Source organism: Labrus bergylta, chromosome 1 (assembly GCF_963930695.1).
Source record: "Labrus bergylta chromosome 1, fLabBer1.1, whole genome shotgun sequence".
NCBI classification, from domain to species: domain Eukaryota; kingdom Metazoa; phylum Chordata; class Actinopteri; order Labriformes; family Labridae; genus Labrus; species Labrus bergylta.
In genome coordinates, this window is record NC_089195.1 from 20,685,746 (window position 1) to 20,710,157 (window position 24,412).

At 39.2% G+C, this 24,412-nt stretch overlaps 1 protein-coding gene across 1 annotated transcript; it reads left to right on the top strand.

Annotated features, from left to right (window-relative positions):
• Nucleotides 1-1,234: 1,234 nt before the first annotated feature.
• Nucleotides 1,235-24,412, top strand: gna12a (guanine nucleotide binding protein (G protein) alpha 12a). Its single transcript, XM_020639710.3, has 6 exons — nt 1,235-2,031; nt 8,069-8,287; nt 18,002-18,052; nt 18,156-18,356; nt 18,676-18,882; nt 21,947-24,412. The coding sequence occupies exons 1-6, from the start codon at nt 1,714-1,716 to the stop codon at nt 22,106-22,108; spliced, it is 1,158 nt and encodes a 385-aa protein (XP_020495366.1). The 5' UTR covers nt 1,235-1,713; the 3' UTR covers nt 22,109-24,412.

The following is a 24,412-nucleotide window of genomic DNA, read 5'->3' on the forward strand; positions in this document are numbered from 1 at the left end:
AATGTATGATTTTTGTACAGGAAGTACTGGGGTATTTTATGCATGTCGCATGCTTCCATTTAACACAATGATTATTTTTCCGTGGCGTTCAACTACACATTTTAAAGTTCTGGAAGATACCAAGTGTTTATTAGTGGAGAAGTGTTCAATGTTGTGAGTTTTGACAAAGTTTGTTATTAGTTGTATGAATAGGTCAGGGTTTACAAAGAGACAGTTTCCATCAAGTTCCTGCTGTTGTCATAACCACATGCTGACATCTGATCACAGAGGCTGTACTAAGGGTCTATACCGTCTGTTATCGCCTACTATATTTGAGTTTATGGTTAGTATAAACACCTGGTTAGTCTGCACATCTGCTCACACTCAAGCCTCCTGCATTGATGATCCACAGCATGATCTAGCTATAGGTAACCTTATTACTATATTATCTTGAAGGCGATGTCTTAATCTAGGTTTGCTTACTTTGATATTTCAGTGTGTTTGTTATAGTGTAATCCAAAATCACAGTTAATAGGAGGCAGGGTGAATCTCAGGAGAAGTTGTTGGTGTCAATCTGCTTTCATTTTCAAAATGGTGAGTGAATAGCACGGAAAGTTTTTACTAAACAAATGTGGGAAAAAAAGTAAAAGCTGAGGATGTTTTGAAGATAAGGGAAAAACAAGTTCACTCAGTATTATTATGAAAAACAACAGTGAGAAGACATATTGCCTAAATTCTTTCCATATCTAAAAACAGAAATTTAATGAAAATTAAATTTGACTAAAAAGGTCGGTGCTATAGATATCCACATAAATCTGTTCTGCAGAGGTACAGAGCTCAGAAATACTGTATATCAAGGTCCAGAGTATTTTTGAGTTGTGCTCGGATACATTTGTGTTTATTTGCTCAGAAGAACATAACTCTTTTAGTATGCAAGTCTTTTATGACCTGTAGGCCACACAGAGACCCTCTATCTATTGAGCTTTTAATCTGTTACATCTCAAAACAGAATAACTTTTACTCAGTATTTTTGATAGGATGTCTGTGTCTTTGGCAGCTTGGGGTTCACTATTAAAATACAATGTCATTTTTATGTTTGGGTCACAGGCATAGACTGTAAATAGGCTACTTAAATGTAGCTGCAGTTTTGTAGTAGTGTCACTTCCAGAGGTCACTTCCTTGTGAATATGTCCGCGGGCGCCCCCTGACGATGATCCCCGGAAAAGCACCGGCGCCCTCCCGTCAGACCACCCGTCCCTCCTCCGCCCGGAGAAAGCTCCTCTCTCTCTCCGCTGCTCAAGTTCACAAACCCGCTGGCTTTGTACGGAGAGTTCAAATGGGCTGTACCGCTGTTCGAGGCTTAATACAGTACCGTCCTGTACCGTTTACTTACTTTGGATTGTTAGACTTCTGCTAAAGTTAAAATCTTTTCCTTTAAACGTTGAACTTTAAAACTTTTTGAACATTTCGCCTTTTGTTTCCTCTTCATCATCCAGACAGATAGTTGTTGACGGCGCGGTCCAACCAAGATGGACTCGGGTTGTCTGCCCTTTTGGAGACTAGATAACGGCGTCCCTCATTAAACTAGATGTAGATTTGATCTAATTATCCGCTGTAAACGTGCTCTTTGTCAACTGGATGTAACTGGACTGGGTCTTTTCCACCCCAGAGGTCGCGTCCTATAATGAACATTTTTCCACCGAAGTTTCGGTGAACTTTACCCCACGACTCGCCATGTCGGGAGTGGTCCGCACCCTGAGCCGCTGCCTGCTCCCGGCTGAGGCCAGCCGTGACCCGGGCAGCAGCAAGGAGAGGAGCCGGGAGAGGGACGCGGCGCAGGAGCGGGAAGCTCGGAGACGGAGCCGGGAGATAGACGCCATGCTCGCCAGGGAGAGGAGAGCTGTCCGCCGGCGGGTGAAGATCCTCCTGCTCGGGGCCGGAGAGAGCGGAAAGTCCACATTCCTCAAACAGATGCGCATCATTAACGGGCAGGAGTTTGATAAAAAAGCACTTCTGGATTTCCGGGACACCATCTATGAGAATATCCTGAAGGTAAGAACAAAGTTTGATGGAAATAAATAGCCTACCATTAGGCATTCCCCTCAGACAAACTTTACAGCCATGCGTCCAAAGTTTGTAGCCTACTTCCAGATTTGTAATTTGTGTTGTCCTCTCCTGTTTCCGGCTTTTTAATTTTATTTATATTAGATTCTATTTATATAATTATGCAACCTTACTAGCTTGATGATCTTAGATTAAAAAAACGTTTAAGACACTGACATTAAGTGACATGTTGACCTGAGAGAAATGAGTCAATTAATCAATTAGACTGGCCTGTAGCCTTCTTCTTGAGCTTTAACCTGAATTGATAGACGAAAAGTTAATTAGTAACAGAAAACGACCCCATCACCATTAAAGTTGTTTCTTAACAAATACTGCAAAGATTTACAAGTGTCAGCTTCTGTAGATTATTGATGGTGCTTTTCTCAACCTTGAGTATTGGAAAACTGATATTTTGGGCTATACTCAGATTTTCAAGTGTTCGAGCCAACAAGACAAATCTGCTAGAACTGTGGGAAATGGTAATTAGCATTTCTGACAAACAATTGTTGATTAATGGAGAAAACAACCAGCATACTAATCAACAATGTGAAATACATTATTTGCTGCCCTTATTCTGACATGTATTAAATAGTTGAGGTGAACTCACTCATACTAACTCAAACACACAAAAAGGGTTTGTTGACATAGTACATATTTTTACCCTGAAGTCTGGTGTGTGTGTGTGTATGTGTGTGTGTGTGTCTATAGTGTGTGTGCGCAGTCCCTTTGTTTGCTGTCATGGCTGGACCTCCTTCACCAGCTAACAATACCAGACTATTCCTGAGGGATGAGCACATCCGCCCTGAGTGCCACACAGCCCAGACAAGGATGATAAGAACTGCACTTGTGCACAGACAAGGCATTGGTGTACAATACACCCCCCCCCCCCCCCCCCCCCCAATTCCAAAATACAGTGGGGTGGCTGTCTCGGGTCACATCCATCACGAATAGGAGCTCCCCCTTCAATACATACATTTCATCACTACTTATCCTCCTGAAAAATACACAATGCATCATGTGCAGAAGGAAATAGGAGACGCCAAATTAGCAAGAAATCATATGATACGCTTGTAGTAAGAGATATCAAGAAGTGCACTTGTTAGACGGATGTTAAGGAAAGTGTACCACATTCCTGGAAAGCCTTGTTCAACCATCGTTTTTACCCTACATACTGTATTACTGATAGAGTTGCAAGTCACAGTTGCAAAGATTAATTATTTCATTAATTTAATCCAAATATTTTATAGTCTGAAAAAATATTGTGAAAAATAATGACATTTTGAATGACAATTATGTTTTTTTTTTGTTAAACTAATGGCCCAACTCTCCAAATAATTCAGTGTATTGTTATATTCATCATCACACATTGATGAAGAGATAATTTTGATCTCTTAAATTGATGGCTTTCTGGAAAACTTGATACTCCTTTGGAACATGAAATAGGCCTTTCTGAAAATAGCAATAACACGGCAATCTCTGTTTTCCAGGTCTCAATTTATATCTGATATTTCTCTGGTTGAATGTGTGAAATGTCCCAAAATATTCAGTTAACTGAAAAAAAAAATGAAGGAAAGCTTTGTTCTTGACTAAATGAAACCAGTGACGGACACACAACAAAGACTAAGAAATTGTCGTAACAGTTTAGGATGATTGTTTTGTTGAGTATTACACCGGTGTCTTGATAAACATTTTCCCCTTTTGTCATGTGGCTTAAAGGTTGTTGAAATCATTCTTCTTCACACTGTCCAACAGTGTTTAATATAATGTTACCCCTGAGTTTACGTTTTGATAGATTACCTGGGTAATCACATATTTCAATTTATACACCAACAGCATAAAACCAAAAAGATGTTTATTTTACAGCCACATAAGACAAAGATAAACAGCAAAACCTCACATTTTCAACAAAGAACCAGAGATAATATTTAGTTAATTTACTTGGAAAATGCCTAATCACAATTGTTCTGATGATGAGTTTTTCATCAACCCAGTCTCAGAGTCTGCATCAGATATTTCCCGCTCGAAGCTGCTGTATATTTTATGACTTTCCAACAGAGTAAGATATGTTACAACAAGACTTTAATGTCTAAGGGTTCAAGTCCACCTTTGCAGCACTAAAGTGACTTTAATGTGAGATTTCTTCAAATATATAGAATAAAAACAAACACAGGTGTGCATAAAGAAAATAGTGTTGTGCTTTAATTTGCAAAGAAACCCAGCAACAATGATTCAACAAGTCATAAGAGTAAACTGGAGTAAGTTGGATGGAGACTGAACAGCGCTATCTGGGATTTGGGATATCGTTTGAGGATTAAACTCACCTGCCAGGTGAAGGGAAATCCTTCTAACCCTCCTCTTTCATGGGAATTTAATAATTGGGGGAGAGAGCCAAGCAGGAAGGAAGCAGGGATGAATCCTGAAAGAACAAACAGAATACAGATTATAAAGGTAAATAACACAGGTTGAGTTCAGGTGTGGTCCTGCTCTCTGAATCTCAGTAATTCTACCTCCACTAACAGACACCTCTGCTCTACTCCTTGTGAAATCTGGATTATTTATTTCTCAGGGTCAAAATTAAACTAATAAACTCATGTCAAGACTTGTACATCAAGTCGAGGTTTGATTGAAAACATTTTTTAATCTCCATTTCTCTGGTTGTCTTCCTTTGTCTCTCATTGAAGCTTTATAAAGTGTATGTGTTCTCAAACTAGGGGATAACCAAAAACACAGTTTGAACAGTTTGTCCTTTACAAATAGTGCAATTTGCAGATTTCTTCAGACCCTTTATCCATTTGGTTTTAGTGTTAAGATTAAACAAACCCTCTTATTCCATGCTGTCAGTTTCATATACGCTACATTATTTATAAGCTTATACTGGCAAATTCAGCAGAGTTGGAACCTTTTTAAAACAAAGATAAGGGCTTACATTTTCCAATTAAACATTTTCTGATTTCAACTCTTACTGTGGTGATTGAATATTACCCAAGAAACGAAATGCTCGTTGTAACAGAGCCAGGGAACGACCGACTTGTAAATATTTCATTTGTTGTATTTTGAAAGTTTTTTTTGCTGCATGTTCTGACAAATGATTGACAATGTTAATACAGGAATGGAGCCTACTTCATTATGAACAATAATGGTTATTGAAACAGAACTGTTTTGTGTCCCTCACCATCTGCAATTGTCAAGACTTGTCAGGGTGAAGACATCAGATTCTTATGTGTTTGTCGCCCCACATGGTCAGACACTACAGAGGGTCAGTGACACATGAGACAAATACCAAGAGCCAACATTTTGTCCATGACTCTTAACCATTTGACTAATATATTGTATGGCTTAAAAAGGACAGTAAACTCCTGCACAAGTTCCCTGATAGGGACAAATAGCTGTAGAAAACCTCTTCTGTCCATGTCTCATCTGATTCTTCTTTAATAACAGTCCAAACTAATATTGTCACTTTCTTGCGAACAATTTGGTGCACAACCTCATCTCTGGGAAATGAAGGTTGCCCTGTCCCTATAATTATGTCAAAGGGCTAGGGCTGGAGTTTAACTCTATGGATATCCTCCTTTAAGTGAGTGTCTGAAAATTTGCAACAATATCCCCATATTTAATCATGTACAAAACTGTTAGACAACGCAACATACAAACATGCTTTTTTTTTAGAAGCTTTAACAGCCAATGGGGCATCTATCAAATGACAATGAAGCAGTCTACACCTAACTGTTGTTTCAAAGTTTTTTTTTAAAGGACAGAAGAAGCCATCTCTGATTTGTTTTTGGTCAAATGTGAGAGAAAATGTCGGCAGTGTGGGGGTATTACAGTTTCTGGGAAACATCCATGATATGCAGTCTGTGACATGTTACAGTGACATTTCCAAAGGAGGGACTACTAACAACAATTTAAATACCTCAAATCCCACAGCTCGTTTGAAAAATAGGCCGGAAGAATAACTAAGAGTTGATGGGAAAAAACATCAGTATCGGAATCTGGCCTGGTTTTCACAATCATTGCATCTCTACAGTCAACTAACCTATAAATAGACTAGTCGTTGTAGCTCTAACCAGCCGGTAACAAACAAACAAACAAACAAACAAACAAACAAACAAACATGCAGGCTTCAAGTAGACAGAGTAGTAAAGAGATGAGCTTCAGGTTTGCTCTCAGACAGGAGAAATGTAGATGATTACATGAGTGCATGTGACTCAGAGCGTGCTCACTGTGACTCTCTGTTAGTTTGATTTGTTACTACACACATCATGCTGCAGTTCTCTCGGCATGTGTGTCTCTTTACGGCGGTTGCATGTGTTTCTTGGTGTTCAGCATTCGTTTTGATTTGTCAGTCTTACTCATTCAAACTGCAAAAACAAAGATCAGGCAATTGTAACCAAAAAGTCTCAAATGGGGGATCAGACACACTTAGTCATACCTAATCAGACTGAGAAATGATTCCGTCACATTTTGCTTTTATGTTTTTTTGTAATTGACTTTTCACACCCACACCGCCTGTTGTATCTGTCTTAAAACAGGGATTCTCTCTTTGAGTTTCCTGTCTGAGATGTCTTCCAGATTTATTCCATGCTTCAGAGGATTTTTTTTTTCCCGTCTTTGTCGAGACGGGGCTGAGCTCGGGTTGCAGCTGTTCCTGTTGTGGGTCTTTTAAGCTCTCTGTATGTGATATTATTAAGCTATGCAAATAAACTTGAGTAGACTTGACTGTGACTCACTGAGACACACACACACACACACACACAGATATGCTCACATCCCTTTAACCTATTGTGACCTTTGAAACACTAAGAAGTTCTCTGTGCGTGTTTGCTGCTGAGGCCTCGGTTGTTTGGCTCAATAAATGAAGCAAACACGCTCTGATAATCAAGCAGACTTTGAACTTTAAGATGCTGTTTAACATTATTCACACAGGAGTAAAGTATTTGGCCATTAAGATCAACAAGTGAGAAATAGACTCAAAAATGTAGGTTTAGAATAGTGGCAATATGAAGTCACAAATAACAGAAAGAGCAAGATTTGTATTGTTATTCATATTCATTGTAACTTTTTTTTATCAGTGTTGATGTCAGACTTTATTCCACATTTTAACTTTCATATGACGTGTGTTTTATTTTGATCTGTTGGTATCTTTTATGTATTCTTTATGTTTGAGATGCTCTAAACCAGTTGTCCCTGATGTGTTGAATCTAGTTGTGTGACAAACTAAATATGCTGAAAAACAAGTCATGGTATGCTGAACATGACAAAAGGAAAAAAAAAAGATGGTTTTAAGGCTCCTGTAACCAAATGTGCTTTGGTCTGCATTGAATTCGGCACCCGCTGTAAACAAAGTTGTACCTGTCTATCTTGTTCTTTACATATGTAAATAGTGTTTTCAGACAAAAATATCGTATCCTGATTTCTTTGAACAGTCGAACTTATCAGTCACTGTGAATCTTTGCTGGGGGAAAAAAAAAAACGCTTACCATGCAGCAGCATTAAAATGAAACGTATAGAAATGATCAGCCTTGTGTTACTGGTCTTGTTTGCCTTTTGTAGGTTGAGTAGAGGCATCAGTGTTATTTTCAGCCTGCTTTATAAGCAGATAAAAGCCCTTTTAAAAAAGTCTAATTAAATCAAAGCGACAGAAAAGGGGACCCAGATTTGAAACATTCAATATCTTTCTCTCCCTCGCTCTGTGTCGGTTAGTTTAATCACTCAGGAGGAGACCTCCTACAGAGATCACTCCACATGCTTCTTCTTAGTAAACCCACCAGCAAACACACATCTCAGAATGTGTTTGTGTACGCTTGCTAGACGCAGTGTTGACATTTTTCCAGGACTCGACACATGCAGTATACATTTCTTTTTTTCTTCCTCTGTGTGGTCGCGGAATATTGCTAGAAATGTTAGAAAGCAGCTGTTTTGTCACTGCACCACTTTCAGCATTGTGGGGTTCTGAGTGTGCTTTTTTTTATTTATTTCTTTCCTGCAGGGTATGCGTGTGCTAGTGGATGCACGGGACAAACTGGGCATCAGCTGGCAGAGCTGTGAGAACGAGAAGCAGGGCATGCTGGTGATGTCGTGGGAGGGGCGAGTGGGCGGCTCGGGGGTCGAGCCGAGTGAGTTTCAGCTGTACGTGATGGCACTGAACGCACTGTGGGCAGACACGGGCATACAGGAGGCGTACACAAGACGCTCCGAGTTCCAACTGGTGAGTAAATTTGCCCCGTCACCAATAACTTTCCCAAATGTATGTGCCTTTAAGTAGAAAATATCTCAAGTTATTTTACCTTGAAGTTTCACATTCAGATTTTTCGTTCATCTGGATTTAATTCTAAAGCTCTGTGTGATGGAAAGCTAGCCAGAACAACACACTTGGATGAGGATAACGTGGGTGGATGAATGACTGGGACATAAGAGGATTTTTTTTGGATAATTCAGTCTCATATACTCTGAGATGATACAGTATATAAGACTTTTTTTTTCCATGCATCTCATTTTAATTTCATTTTAGCAGTAGCAAGCCATCTCTAAAAAGTTCTTGAACTAGTCGTGGAGTGGTCTAAGGCAGTGGTTCCCAAAGTAGGGGTCGAGACCTTCTGGGGGGGGGTCAAGAGCTACCAAGAGGGGCTCACTAGATCAGTGGTTCTCAACTGGTCTAGTTTCAGGACCCACCACCATCTCCTTAATAAGAAATCACGACCAAAGTTTCAGATGTTTTTCAACCAAGGAGATTTGTTATGAAAAAGTGTGCTGTTTTGTGACCTCAGATGGAACAAAACATACTACAGAACAAAGAAATGAAGCAAAACAAAAGTGATTTTGAGACTATTTGACACTTTTTTTTCCTCAGGCACACTTTGGCGACCCACTTAAAATGACTCCACAACCCACCAGTTGAGAACCACTGCACTAGATGCCTTCCTTGTGTGTCTGTTTATTAAGTTTTGTATGTCCACTCAGTGCTTAGGTCTATACATGGACATTACTTGTATTCTGCTTCAAGCCTTTCCTTACAATGAATTACTGTATAAAATAGTTTTTAATGGTTTTTAAGGCAGTTTTATTATTTTGTGTCGTTCTAATGTGTTAACAGTGTTTGGATAGGCCTATGAGTGCTTGTGTGGGGCTGTGCGCTACGTTACATGCCATAGCCACCTCCAGGGACAGTGGGGGTCCCCAGTCTATGGCACCCTTAATTTGGGGGTCACATGCTAAAAAGTTTAGGTCTAAGGTATCTAATCACGCAACACTGATTGACACAAAATCCTTATAAAATTGATCTTCTAAGTGAGACTCTTTAGCTAAATCCTCCCAGGACTGTCCGTTTTAAAAGTCAGCCTGCTGTTTATTCACTGACCAGGAGTCATCATCGATCATAGATTACTCACAGGCTTCACAGACGGTAGACAAAGAACATCAGAATGAGCACATTTCAACACATTTCCCATATCAGTTCATAAGGGGACAATGTGTCAGTGTTTAGATAACTGCTTGTATCAATACGAATTTGATCGTCAATACGCAGGTTTAAACAAATACTTTCTGAAGCTACCCAGAAAAATGTCAACATCTAGATACTAAAAGCTCCTCTGAAGTTGTTTTAGCTAGTTTTGAAAAATGTAAAAAAAAAATAATAGTAATTACTTTTTAATTACCGTATTTTCCGCACTATAAAGCGCACCGGATTATAAAGCGCACCTTCAATGAATGGCCTATTTTAGAACTGTTTTCATATATAGGGCGCACCGGATTATAAGGCGCATAGAATAGAAGATACTGCAGTCAAACGCTTGACTGGGGTTGCGTTATGCATCCACTCCTCTTCTCCCAAACGTGGAGGGGAACTTTTCCCTGATTCAGTAAACACGTAGTAAAAGAAACAGTCTGATACCACTAAATCAAACGTTAGTGCATTCACAATATAGTAACTCTCGAAATTGTTCATTCATTAGTGCATTCACAATAACTCAACGCTGTTCAAACGTTAATGTGCATATTCACAATATCTCCCAGCCTTGTTCAGTTGTAAACACGTAAAAGAAACACAGTCTGATACCGCTAATTCAAACGTTAGTGCGTAACTCAACATTGTTCAGTTACTATAACACGTAAAGCTCACTTTTTCAGTTCATTCCCCGTCCACGAATCCCTCGAATTCTTCTTCTTCAGTGTCCGAATTGAACAGTTGGGCGAGTACGGCATCCAACATGCCCGGCTCCCTCTCGTCATTATCCGAGTCAGTGTCGCTGAGCGCCGTGCACAACCAGTATGGATCAACCAATTAACCAATTGATCCATATATAAGGCACTCCAGATTATAAGGCGCACTGTCGTTTTTTGAGAAAATCAAAGGCTTTTAAGTGCGCCTTATAGTGCGGAAAATACGGTAACTACAAAAGATGGCAAGACTCTCAGGGAGAAGACTGATTCTTTCTGTGCAGTTATTTTAAGTTCCTGCAAAGCAAAGTCAGTGTAAGAGCACGCTGCTAAGACTGGTTTTCCTTTGCATTTTCCACTGAAAGATTCACATAGTGTGTTATTGTTGACTGTTAAAAGACAGCAGTATATGATTTTTGTTGTAAAACACTTAAAACACATGTACAGGACAAGATAAAAAGAAGTGCTTTGTCCAAAGGGGGCACCAAAAAATGCCTCACTGGAGCTTTAACCTGCCTTGGCAGAGCTTAGATGTTAGATCATAGCGTCTCTATTTAGACCTGACATGTACCTGGTTAGGTCACTTATCTTTTTAAACAGAAAGTGAACAAAAAAAAATGTAGCAGCTAAACTATCCAAGTATCTGTTCATCCAGGCACACAAACAGATCCCCGTTTCTTTTCTCACCAGTTGTCTAAGCAAATCATCCTCTCTACAAATAGCATTTTTTATAGCAGCAATTCCGTGTGGTTTTATGAACAGCAGAGCAGCTAGAGAACCACTTCACATCACAAGCAACTCTACGAGAGTCTACAAATCTGCTGTGAAAGAGCAGACAGATTGTCAGCGACACTTAATGGTTGAACAGAATGTCATGAATAATCAGTAACCATAATGTCAACATGTTGAATGTCTCAAGGCAGCTGGTTTTGTCATCAGGAGGGTTTGTGTTGGCCGAAGTAGTTTATTAGCTCTGTTTTGGATGCGAGAATGCAGATTGACTTTCTGTCCAGGGCTGTACGTTTGACCTCTGACCTCCTTGTTACACATTTATCAGTGACAAAACAATCTGGAGTCAGACAGAAGCCACTTTGGTCTCTCTCTCACTTAACATACTGTAAGTGTGTGTATGTTAGACATCAGCCCACAGCTCCAGGTCAGACTGCCTCATCTTATCTGAAGTCCCTATATGATAAAGCTACTATAGTAAAGCTGCACAGGCGTTCAGACTTCTTTCAGGCTTAAAGGATTAAGTTGGTGATATTCTCTGTTTGCCTTATTGTGAGCAAATTCCATTTTAAACCAAAACCTACAATAAGTTAAAGAATGATTAGTGTATTCAGAGTCTGATGAAGCTTATTTCTCTCTTCTCAAGAGCTCGATTGTTGTATAAAATCTTTTTTTTTTTTTTTTTTTTTCAAACACATCAGTGAGCCTCCCTGTTCTACTGGCTGAAGTTGACCCAAGTATTTCAAAATGTGGAAACGTTTGGATTGAATGTAGCACAACATGAGTAAAGCTGTTCCTGTGGTTCTGTTGTCCTTGCTCAATATCGTTTTGCTGGCACACTGAGGAAGACTTTTTCAGCAGATTTATATTCTCAACAATGTTTGTCATTTGAAATGTTCGGCAGTATGCCCCAGGCACCGACATCTTCCTCAGTTGCTCTTTCATACATCTGAGAAATGTTAGGGAGATTTTTTTTTTTTTAAATATCTGATGGGAAGCTTAAAACATACTGATGTTGTACTCCCTGAAACCTACACCTTTAAATATTCAGTCCAGAAAGTTTTCTTCAGAAGTTGAAGTCTCTCAAGCTGAACAATTCTTCCCCATTAAAACCACATTTGGAATATCAATTTCCTTTATTGTTATGCAATTTGAACCGTGAAATAGTCCTAACAATGGATAACTTTTTACTTACCAGGGTCCAGTTTTTCAAAAAGTTTAATCTTGATCAAAGTGATCCAGATTTTGTAATCCCTTTTTTTTGGGATCTTGTAGATTTTGTCCTGGTTTTTCAAAGGCTTTTCAGATAGGATCGTTCTTGTTCCAGATACCCCAGATGCTGGCATTACAGTTTCTGAGGAAGAAATGTAAAATTATTGTTTTTGCATCTAGTTTTTCTAATTCTAGTTATAAATATTTTATGTTTAATTATTTAATTTAGAATGGATATTGTTTTGGTATGGTCTGTGTTGCTTTACTATGCAAGCAGTGAACAGAAGAATAATTAAATATGTGTCATGTGTCCTACATGTCTCTCCATCCACCTTGAATCCGTCATTGCTTATTCAGAAGTTACTATCTTTGTTAACTTTTGATTAGATAGGCGCAAATGTAGCATCTTTCAGCACATTGTTTTGATTGTGAAGCACTTAACTTTGGTTTCGCTTTGACCAGCAGGCTGTGAAAAAAAAACTAACTGTACTAAACACCAAACTGCAGACAGTTAGTGGTTAGAGTAGTGTCATATAGGGAATAAAGGCCAGATTTTCCAACACAAGGTAGTGGAGACTAAAAACAGAGCTAGAAGAACTTAAAGTTGTGCACAATCTGTATATTCTTTTGTTTATGCAAAATGAACCTGCACTTGTGTCTTGATATGCAATTTTTTGGCAGGCCAAGTTTTCTGTATACTGACAATCAAAAGTTCATCTGATATGAGTAAAACTAAGTTTTTAAATACAAGGATCCCTTTGCAGCTCTGTGGGTGGAAAAAGTCCCCAAATATGAACTATTTACTCTTCTGTTGCTAATGAAATTTAAGTTATACAGGCTGGTATGAAGGTTTTGTTGTTGTTAATAAATTCAGTTAGTAGAAACAGGCTTCAGGGAGAAATGGGATAACATATTAGTGGGTTTTGTTTAACATTAGATTTATTGACAAGAAAGAAGAAAAATATACAGTAACATCAGCCTTATCCTTTCAAAGGAAGAAAAAACAAAATGTCAACTGGGAAGTGAATGTGAGTTAGATATCTCCTCCTCCTCCTCCTCCTCCTCCTCCTCCTCCTTCTCTCTCTCTCACTGCTCTCTGAGAGGTTTTCCGGGGATACCACTGTCAGCTTTTCCCAGGCACGGCTGGATCTGGGCCACAGGCTGACAAGGAGAGCCAGGAAAGATGGAAAGACATAAAAAAAAAAAAGAGAGAGGAGGGAGGGGGTGAGAGTGTAGGGGACAGAGAGACAGAAGGAGATAGCTGAGAGAAATATAAACCAAAAGCCGATACATGCAAGAATTTTGTTTACTCGCAGGCTTCTCTGTGTTACCACCACACCCAGATAACACACAGTTTGATGTAGGATATACGCACACCAAAAAGACCTCCTCTGCTTTATGTAAACAGACTGTATGTCCTGCTGTGACAGCAAACTGCTGCCGTTGTCTCCAGCCACACATGCATCCTGATTAAAGGAGGTACAAGTTCACTGTAAAGGGAACTTTGAAGCCCCACAAAGACGTAAAGAAGCTATAAATGCTAGACACACACACACACACACGCACACACACTTCCCACATGTGGTCGACTAGATGAGCTTACTGCCTGGTAGTCTGCTGTATTGGCTATAGTGCATACATACAATATTTAATTGTTTAAGTGTTGAGGGAGTGGAAAAATCTTTTTCTGTAAATTCCTGTGTCTGGGTTTCGTTTTGTTTCCCTTGTTCACAGTTCTTCTTTGCTAGCTTCCTCTCAGTGTGTGGTACGATATGTGTGTGAATGTGTGTGCTATGGAACAAACATTGTTTCCAGGGCAACCAAATAGAAATATCATATGTACTGTATGTATAGAGCAACTTTCCTTTTTTTGTTAGAAAGTTTAAAAAAAAGTTGTTCAATAGATGACAGATGTTGTTACAATCATTTCTCGCAGTTTCGACATCACTGTTCCCACGGAAATGGTCGCTGAATTTTATTGCAGTTAATGCCTCATTACTCAAAATGAGTGTAAACAGAATGGCTGAAAGATTGAGTCATGTTTTTTTGTTGTTTCTTTGATTTGTTGTGTTTTCTCTTCAAAATACATTCAGTTGTCATTGATTTTCCTTTAATGATGTGAAAGACTTCTGCTGATATCCTGGCAATACAATGTTCATCAACACTGAATGATGTGATGACCAAACCTGTGACAACACGCCTTATGTTTGAACCAATCAGAGTTAACCATCTGATGGTCCTGTGATAAATTCAGTTTCCACTTCGAACATTTTAGGGGAAAATTTCGGCTCATACGAATATCTTGTCAAATGTAAGAAATAAATTCAGAGATTAGATTAAAGTTTAAATTGAAGTTTATAATCATAGATTACATCTTTGCTCTGAAGTTTATTTATTAGTCAAAAGATTTATTGATTAAAAAAAAAAAAGAGAAAAGTTGATGGAAAATTATCGATTGAAGATTTGTTAACTTGTGGCTGATGCACAGTGCCATCAGAAAACCTTCCTGAATGTTTTTTTTTCTTTCTTTTTTTTTAAATTTAACAATCAAGACTATATATGCTGTTTTAAATACGTAATAATTTATTGCAGCTTTCCTTGTGAATTTACTGTTTGAATGTTGGAATTTGGGATCGATAAAACAAGCACTGTGAATACAGTGTATCATCTTGGACATTTTTTCAACCTTTTTTTTTCACATTTTAAAGACTTTTTATTGAGAACTGCAACAATTGTGGTAAACACAGTACACAAGAGGCAAACAAATACCTGTGGTGTCACAAACACACACACACACACACACACACACACACACACACACGCATACTCACAGACAAACACACTCACTGCAGAATGTTAGCTTACTCAGGTCTTTGCTGTGATAAAGCCCCTAATCTGCTCATACACGCCATGAATGGAGACATTCCTCCAGCCTTACTCAACCGAACACACACACTCAACCGAACACACACACACACACACACACACACACACACACACACACACACACACACACACACACACACACACGGCCATACTTAACCATTGTACTAGATAAAAATCTGAACAAGGGACTTAAGCTCATCCTTTGTGTAATAAAAAGGAAATTATTCTGATATCTAGTTTGATTTTGAAGCATCTGTTTGTTTGATCTAATGCTGATTTGCAGTTTTAGTGTCTGTGGGAAGCATCTGTGTGTGTACATGTGTGAACTAGCATGTGTGTCTCTGTCTGTGTTTGCATATCCCTTCATCTATGGGAATTCCCCTCTCCCTGCTTTTCCCTCCGTTCAGCCCCTCACCCTGTTCACGTCCAGCTCAGCCAATTAGAGACCTCGGCTTTGTGTTTCCTCCTGCGGCGAAACTGTAGGTCAGTGGTGGGGTCGCAGGGTCAAATCTCACCAGCACAAGGGTCTCGTTTCCTGGTTGTTGTGCGACATGTCAGGACTGAAAGAAAGTCGATTTGCAACCACGTGAAAAGGGAGATTTCTCTGATTCTGTCGGACCGCTCTGAAACAAACTGGAAATCTGCCAAGTTTGACAGGAGTTTGTTTTTTTTCTATTGGGTTAAAAGGAATACTTCTATATTTTAGTTTAAGTGTGTTGATGTTCGTTAATGGGACTCTCAAAATGACTTTGTAACTTTGTTCTGTCCAACTTGCTTATCCCTCCCTCCCCCATGTCTCTATCCTCTGTTTTCACACACAGCTGTTTCCTGTTGTGTGCGTGTGTGCGTGCGTGTTTTTGTGTGTTTAAGACAGAGAGAGGAAGGGAGAGATTTACTTTTTTATTTCAAATATTAATAATCAGGAATCATGAGAATAAAGAAGTTAAGATTTTAGTTTTTCCTTTTTAAGTGTAAGTTCAGTGTAACGTTCAGTGTAAGTCCTGTTGCTGTGATTTAAATTGTACCTCCTTTGCTGCTGGAAACTTCCACTGGTTTCCATTTATTTCTGAACAGTATGCAGTTAAATACCAAATTACAGCTCAACGCTAGCTTAGCATTGTCAAGAATGAAATCAGACTTGATGTTCACTGTGATGGCTTACAGGCTTAGAAAGTCTGCTTATTGATATTCACAAATAAACAGAAAGAAAAGGAACTGGACTCAGGCCCTGAAACGAAAAGAGTCCCTGCCTCCTCCCACTGTTTTAGATGAACGTATGTGTAAAATGTATTGTTTACTATCTGTTAGGGGTTGACCGATTATCGGCTTGACAGATTATCAGAGGCTGATATTCAGAATTTGGCCAATTATCATTTAAGCAGGTTTTTTTTTTTTTACAAATCAACATTGACATTAATTTATTCAAAAGTGTGCTACTTTGGCTTCGCTGCAGGTTGTGTATCTCCCTCTGGGTCTGTTTTCACTCACCACCCTGTCTAATGTCCCGCCCACAACACTTTCTGATCGGTGAAATGTCACACGTGTTACAGCCCATCAATAGCCCAAAATTGACGAAAACCAGAAGTTCATGACAAGAGCATTAACTTTGTGTTGCTACAGATCAGCTCATGAAGTTTTATTAGATAATGCAAGTTAGCATTAGTAGGATATAATACATTTTATTTTTATTTGCAGTTAATGACATTTTTGATACATTAAACCGAATGACGGTGCACACACATCATCATCCAGTCAATAATAAAGCCTAAATTTACAGGAAAATACATCACAGAATCTAAACTTCATTGAAACATCAAAACTCTTTGACATGTTTATGAAATTCATTCTGAAATGCTTCATTTGAAAGCAACAATCAGGACACTTGTTGGGCTGGCCTCAGTTTGTTTTCAGCATCAGAACGGATTAAAACAAGTTACAGAGTGTGGTTCAGTGCACGCAGACGATCAGCAGATAAAATAATAAGACGTGAATAAGATGTGCAGCTTTTTATGATTTTAGTAGATTTCCTTCTGATTAAGGTGCTGTCTGTCATTATTGTAAATATTGTTGTAAGCATATGACTGGAATCAATAATAAAATAAGCATGTACTTGTTCCTGTCATTAAATTGTAAAGCTGCATAAATAGTTTTGGAGTATTTGGTAAACATAGCAGAACAGTGACATATTATTACTTTATGACGTTATGATAGCTAACGTGTGAGCAATCAGCAGACACAGGGGAAACAATCACACTCATTCAAAGTGGGTTCTCTGCCCGCTCAATGAACACATTTGAATATATGCTGTGTTATTTTGGTTTCTCTTTAGCCGCTGAAGTGCTCCACTTTGTTTACCAACTGGCTGCATATTCTCTCTGCCTGCTAGAGACGGAAAGAAATGCTCAGTCATGGCTCATAACTCTCTCTGTGTGTTAACAACTACAAGAGGCTCCTTTCACATAGACGTTTGATGTGTTGTTAAAATATAAACATTGAAAAGTGCAGCTTAAATGTCTGTTTCCAGGTTTCTGTGTTGCTGTGCAAAGATGTTGACAGGATGTGATGATGAAACAGGGACATAGTTTAAAACACTGGACTGTTGATGAAGCCTGTCCATATGGTAGAGATCAAAAGGGGGGATTTATTTTACAAGAAACCAAAAGAGAGGGATAAATGTGTGGTTGGTCGCATGGTTTCTGTTCTTTCTAGCAGCTTTGAGAGAGTCCACATTGATGTTTTATTAAATTAATAACTGCAGTATGACAGAAGCCATGACAATTGTATTAAGAAGAGATGAAATACAATAAATGAAATTGTTCCAGTAATCAAATGAAGGGCTTTAATGTGATTATTTGGGGCTTTTAAGTTGGATTGATGTTAAAAGAAATGACTCAGTTTCCCATGTGTAATGATTCTTATTCTTCTTTTTCCCCTGCAGAGTGAGTCAGTGAAGTACTTCCTGGATAACTTGGATCTTATTGGTCAACCGGTGAGTCACAGTGATGAGTTCAATTTTTGAGTCAACTTTATTTTTCTTCACCTCACAGTACAAAAAAAAAAAAAAACAATGTATCTCTCCGTCTTTTTTTCAGAACTATATTCCAAGCAAGCAGGACATTCTGTTTGCAAGAAAAGCCACTAAAGGCATCGTCGAGCACGACTTTGTCATCAAGAAGATTCCTTTCAAGATGGTGGACGTCGGAGGTCAGAGATCGCAGAGGCAGAAGTGGTTCCAGTGTTTTGACGGGATCACGTCGATACTCTTCATGGTTTCATCGTCCGAGTACGATCAGGTAGCGCACCCAGCATTTCTCATCATGTAAGGCTGTGATATTTAAAGGTTAGTCACACAGCCTGATCATTAATCACCTGACCTGCAGGGTTAGGAAATGCACCAAAAAGATCAGAGAGGGAGAACATCTGAGATTTACACAAAGCTCTCTTTGTGTTCTGGAAACTTGATTGTTCCCTCTGCCATGGCTGCAGTTCAAATCGGCAGTCATATGATGACGACTGAATCCGTAATTAGTGCACAGATAAAAAAAAACCTGGAAAAAAAAAAAAAAAAAAAACTCCCCCAGAGACAATAGTTGTTGTGTGTTTGTGTTCCAGGTCTTGATGGAGAATCGGGCGACAAACCGATTGGTGGAGAGCATGAACATCTTTGAAGCGATTGTCAACAACAGGCTCTTCCTTCACGTCTCCATCATCCTCTTCCTCAACAAAACAGACCTGCTGGTGGAAAAGATCCGCACGGTGGATATCCGCAAGAACTTCCCCGAGTTCAGAGGAGACCCCCGCAGGCTAGAGGACGTACAGGTACACATACACATTGAATGTTAACAACACTATCTGCGTGAAGCAGCAGCTGTAAGATGTTTGGTCATAGTGTTTCCTGTCTGCTGTACGTGAGCTAACTATGCTTTCTTGCACCAACCATTATCTATACCACCTATCCCGCTCAGGGTCACAGGGGGCTGGAGCCCACCCCAGCTTTCATTGGGTGAGAGGCGGGTACACCCTGGACAGGTTGCCAGTCAATCACAGGGCTGATGCATAGAGACAATCAAACATTTACACTCACCCTCACATTTACAGGTTATCTAGATTTGCTAATAAACCTAAGAAGCATGTCTTTGGACTGGTCGTCACCAAGAGAGACGACATGCATGCAACAGGGAGAGCGTTCACAAACTCCACACAGAAAGGCCCCTGTACTGAAGGGATTCAAACCAGGAACCTGTACTGCAAGAGTGCAGTCCTGTTGCAGGTCAGATCTGGGCGATGAAAGAGCAGAGGGAGAGATGGCAAATCTTGCAGCGTATGTAGACTGCCATTTGGAAGGAGAGTGTTGTCAGGAGATTGTGGATAATGAGGCATGTCGAGTGTGATCAGTGCAGCTCGAGTTGACTGCCTGAACTAGCTCGCATGCGTCGCCTCATTAATTAAGAAATGGCAGCAAGTGTGTGTCGCAGTAGGTTGCTGCATCTCAAAATATAAATCAAAAGATTTGTAAAAAAAAGGGATCAAAAAAGAGTCATTTCATCCATGTTGATATATTTATTTCACTTTGTTTGTTCTTTTTATCTTGTGCTGTTCTACTTTGTCACTTTCCCTTTCCCCTTTGTTGTAGTTTACTTCCCTCCGATGTTTCTTCTCCTGTGTGTGTGGTTGTTTTCATCTGTCTGATCACTCTCACCTTCCCATTAGGTCGATCATTTCTGTCTCCCCCTCTTTATTTGACCAATCATCTTCAACCCTTGCTCCTTGTGTGGAAGTTTCCTTGTGGCTCCACTTGTGCTTTCACCTGTTTTTGAATTGTTTTTCTTGAGTTTGTTTTGCTTTAGATTTCTTCTTCTTCTCTTCTCCCATACAAACGTAAACCTTTTGGTATTCCCTTTTACATTATATTTCATTTAATACTCTTAAAGCATGTCTAAGGATCCTCTCTCTCTCTCTCTCTCTCTTCGATGACAAAACCATCAAAGTAATAATAACTTCATAATTTCTGCCGTAAGCGTCTCTTTGTGTGATAGAAATGTTTCTCATCTTGACATTTGGATATTGATATAGCAGTAATGTTGTTATTATAGCAACATTCCTGATCTCTACTTTATTATAGCAGCAACAAATATTCTCTAAGGTCTTAAAAACATTAAACTAAAGTAAAAATGATCTTACAAAGGCGCATTATTGCAACATTTCAGAAAAAAACTCTCCTTGCCCTAAATGCAGATCATATGACCATTAGCACACAGCAATACACTTACAGGTTTGAAGAGGAATAATGCTGCTGGTTATTAGAATTGTTGCAAACTAAATGAAATTACAGCTTGCCTCCCACACAGACATGAAGTAGTTTCATCATTAAATGCTGACTTTGACTGTACAACAGCTCCAAACATAGATAACAAAGTCAATAATGTCTGTGTGTCTTTATCTACGTTACATAAACAACTGGAACTGTTTTCCTCCAGAAAAGAGTGACGTAAAAGAGGCAGGAAGAAACATGTCATGACTGATAAAAAGGAAGCAGATGTGGCTGCGTCATTTGAGAAATACTACAAACATGCAAAAACAATAATTCCGGAGTTGTCGTGAAAAAACAGCAGCTACTTTTCTTTCAGGGTTACTGGCTGTTAACACTCAGCATTCACTGAGAAAGTCATTATCCCAAAAGTGATATTAACTTTAGAGCAATTTAATAAACTGTAGCTCTACAGTCATGGATTGTTTTGATGCTGTGTCATATTTTATTACTCATTAAATCAATGATTATATTAACATCTATCAAACCAAATCAATCAATCTTTTTATAGAGCCGATTCATAACAAATGTTATGCCAGGTCATTTTACAGAGAACTCTTTGTTAAACTATTTATTTACAAGGTCATTTCAATACTTGGAATTCAGAGTTTAATCTAAAAGGTTAATAGATCTGCTAATATTTCTCAAAACATTTCACCTCTCATCCCTACACTGATGACTGAGATCCTGCAAAGACATTTCTTACAGGCTCTTCATGAAGTGATTCCAAACGAAGCTTCCTGTTTGAAACCATTAAAGTTAGAACATTTTAATGAGGGGAGAAAAGACCCTGCTGTGACAGTCTTTCCTTTCAATTCAAATGTGTCTAAACTTTTACAAAACATAAATGTTTACATGCATAAAAATCTTACTATGCGACTTTCAGATCGAAAATAAAAAGTTATTTTTTAAGCTCCCCCTCCCCTCCTGTCTCCACACGACCCTCCTGTCCTGTTCTTTCTTAGGATGGAAAGTCTTTTAGTTCTCTTTCAGATGTCATCTTGTGAAGACTCTCCATTATGATTAACTAATAGTCACAGCTTCCCTTAGTGGGCAGGGATGTCTCACTTCCCCCATGGGGCGGCAGAGCTAATGGTTGGACAGGGAGGCGCTTACTCAACAAAAACAACAATAGTTAAATTAAGTTATAAAACATAAACAAGCTAAAGGAGTCACCGTCCCATCCACATGAGTACAGATCCGAGAGCAACAAATCCAGAGGGAGTGAATACACTTCCTTTTCAGGAAGTCGATTGCTAAATCAGTATTCAGAATGTCACGTGTCTTAAAGATGGAAATATCTGTATATGAATTTTGAATTTGTATCTCTACTGTCAAGTATATCACCCAACATCTGTGAGGTCATGCACATGTAAAAAATCTGATAATGATCCTGGTCACCAGAGATGGACTTTTTACCAGAAACAAACTGTCTAAGCGAACCACGATTTGTCTAGTCACCCTCCCTGATAACAGCTGCTGGGTTTCTCCTGTTCATGATGACTTCTAAGAAATCAGATAACTGTCAAAAGCAGACTGTAACTCTGTGTGTCTCCGCTCTGCTCCACCATCCAGGCGTTCTTGGTGCAGTCGTTCAGCAGTAAGAGGAGAAACCGGGGGAAGCCACTGTTCCACCACTTCACCACCGCCATAGACACAGAAAATATCCGTTTTGTCTTCCATGCCGTCAAGGACACCATCCTGCAGGAAAACCTCAAAGATATCATGCTGCAGTGACCTTCACTCTGCAAACATCATTGAAACTGTGAAAAGATGCCATGAATGCAGGCCCAGAGGACTACAGATCAGGCCTGCTTTCATCTGACACTACAGCCCATGAGAGCATGTTAACACTGACCTGTGGATTTAACAAAACTCTGAACCTCTGGAAACTGTGAGGGTCACTGTGGACGAGACCCTCCATCTAACCTGTATAAATGTGTGTGTGTGTGTGTGTGTGTGTGTGTGCTGAAAAGACAGTTACCTTTCTTCTTTTAGCTCTCAAGTATGTTTTCCTTCATACACAAGTTAGAAAATGCTTTTAAAAAAAAAAGGAGAGAAAAGCACCGACAACACACAACCTTAGCACTGAAAGTGTGTTTTTTCTCAAATGTATATAGTTTTTTTTTTTTAAATGACAACCGTGTCACTAAACAAAGTCAGACTGCTGCCGGTTAAAGCTCAAACTGCGTAAAGAGAAACAGGGAAGACAGAAAAAGGCCAAAAAAAAAAAAGGGCAGTTTAGAGCGAGTAGAAGAAGAATGCCTTATCTTGATGTACACGTGATGGAGGAGAGGGCTGAGGGTTTGGGCTCAGACTGGTCATATGCTGTGTTATGTGATAAGGTTGCACAAGTGTTCCTGTCAGTGGACTTTAACAGAGGAAAGAGATGAATCCCTCTTTTGGTTCACTGCGTTCCTTCTTCTATCTTTACCTCTCCTCCTCTGCCGTCATACAAGAGATGAGCAGCTGCAGATAACAAGTATTTATCCTACTTCTGTACTCTTCTGTCTTCTGTCGGGCACAATAGACGGATTATTGGTCTCCTTCTTCTAAAGCAGAAACAGTCGACTCTATATTAAGAGGCTCTAGTTGAAACAGGTTAGCGCTGTGCTTTGAAGATTAGTGATTCAAAAAATATATACATACAAATGATGCGCTTTTTATCTGCATTTCCTTAACAAATGTCTTTAACAGAGCCAGTTTACACTTGCATAGGGGGGTGTAGCAGCTAAAGTGTCTGATAGTAGCCCCAGGAGTTGGTTGAGATCATTAGTTGATTGGTGTTTGAAAGCCATTATGGGTAAAAAGAAAAAAAAAGGACAGAAACGCAAAATCGGAGCTGAAAAAATGAGAAAACAAATAATAAGCACTATTCTTCATTCATTATGTTTTTTCCCCATACACCCACCCTCCCTATTTATTGTTTTTTTTTCTGTACCAATAATGGCACTACCATGTAATACAGACACATTGACCTCTAAATAGGAGCTGTTCACTTTCTCTTTCTCTTATGAGCTTATCTAATGGCATAAACGTAATGCATTAAACGAGCAGACGTGGTAAAGATTGTGGATTTGTTGTTTCCAGCTGACATCAGAGGTAATGTGTGTACTAGTAACCTAGTAACTATGTACAAGGCATATGTTAGTATTGTATTCACAGTTTGTTGCTCCAAGGTGGCTAAAGTCACTTGAATAAGGTTTTAATTTGATCAATAGATTATTCATAACTGATGGTCCTTTGTATAAAAAAAAAACAAAAAAAAAAACATAACCACTAGTTGCAGCTATATTATATCCTGGCACTGATTTCTGATGGTGCTTAAATTGTTGACTAGATCTTTTTTTTTCTGAGATGACCAGTTTAGTCCATATCCTCCCCCCTTTTCCTCAATTCACCTCCTTCAGATGTTTTAAACGCAAATGTTGATTTCTTATTCCCAACATTTCACGATGTACATTCTGGTACGTAGCACAGGACACAGCTGGGCCACTCCCCCCACCCCACCCCCACCCCCACCCTGAAGATCCCCTCGAGGGGTTTGAGGCTAATCATAAGCACTTCCACACTCCTTTTTATTCTTACTGTATAAACTGTGTCATTTGTAAGTATTTGTGTGTGTTTTGCATTGTAACTAAAGTCCTTTCTGTTCATGTTTATACATATTGTACATAGAATACTGTAAGTATGTGACTGTCACTGTGTGTAATGTGGTAACCTTACAATACAAAACCACTCTGTCTAACAGTACCACTGTAACCGTAAAATTGCTGTAAAATTTGTCGTAAAACTAACCTACCTTTCCCACTCACACAAGTTGTTTTGTAAGTTCATTGCACTGGAGAGAAGACAACCAGAATAGGACAAAATCTGGAGAACAAAGTTAAAGAAACCAACAGGCAGCAGGCTTTAATGGTTGAGCAGAATGGAGTCAGAAGATGAAAAGAGGGGAGGTCTTCTGCTGTATTTTTTTTTTGTTGTTTGTTTCCCAGTGCCTTGGCTCTGTGCTCTGTGGTGAAATACACTGCCGTTTGCTGA

Coding starts and splice junctions, on each gene's coding strand:
- gna12a (XM_020639710.3), top strand. CDS start 1,714: ATGTCGGGAGTGGTCCGCACCCTGAGCCGCTGCCTGCTCCCGGCTGAG. Junction 2,032..8,068: donor TCTATGAGAATATCCTGAAG/GTAAGAACAAAG, acceptor TCTTTCCTGCAG/GGTATGCGTGTGCTAGTGGA. Junction 8,288..18,001: donor GACGCTCCGAGTTCCAACTG/GTGAGTAAATTT, acceptor TTTCCCCTGCAG/AGTGAGTCAGTGAAGTACTT.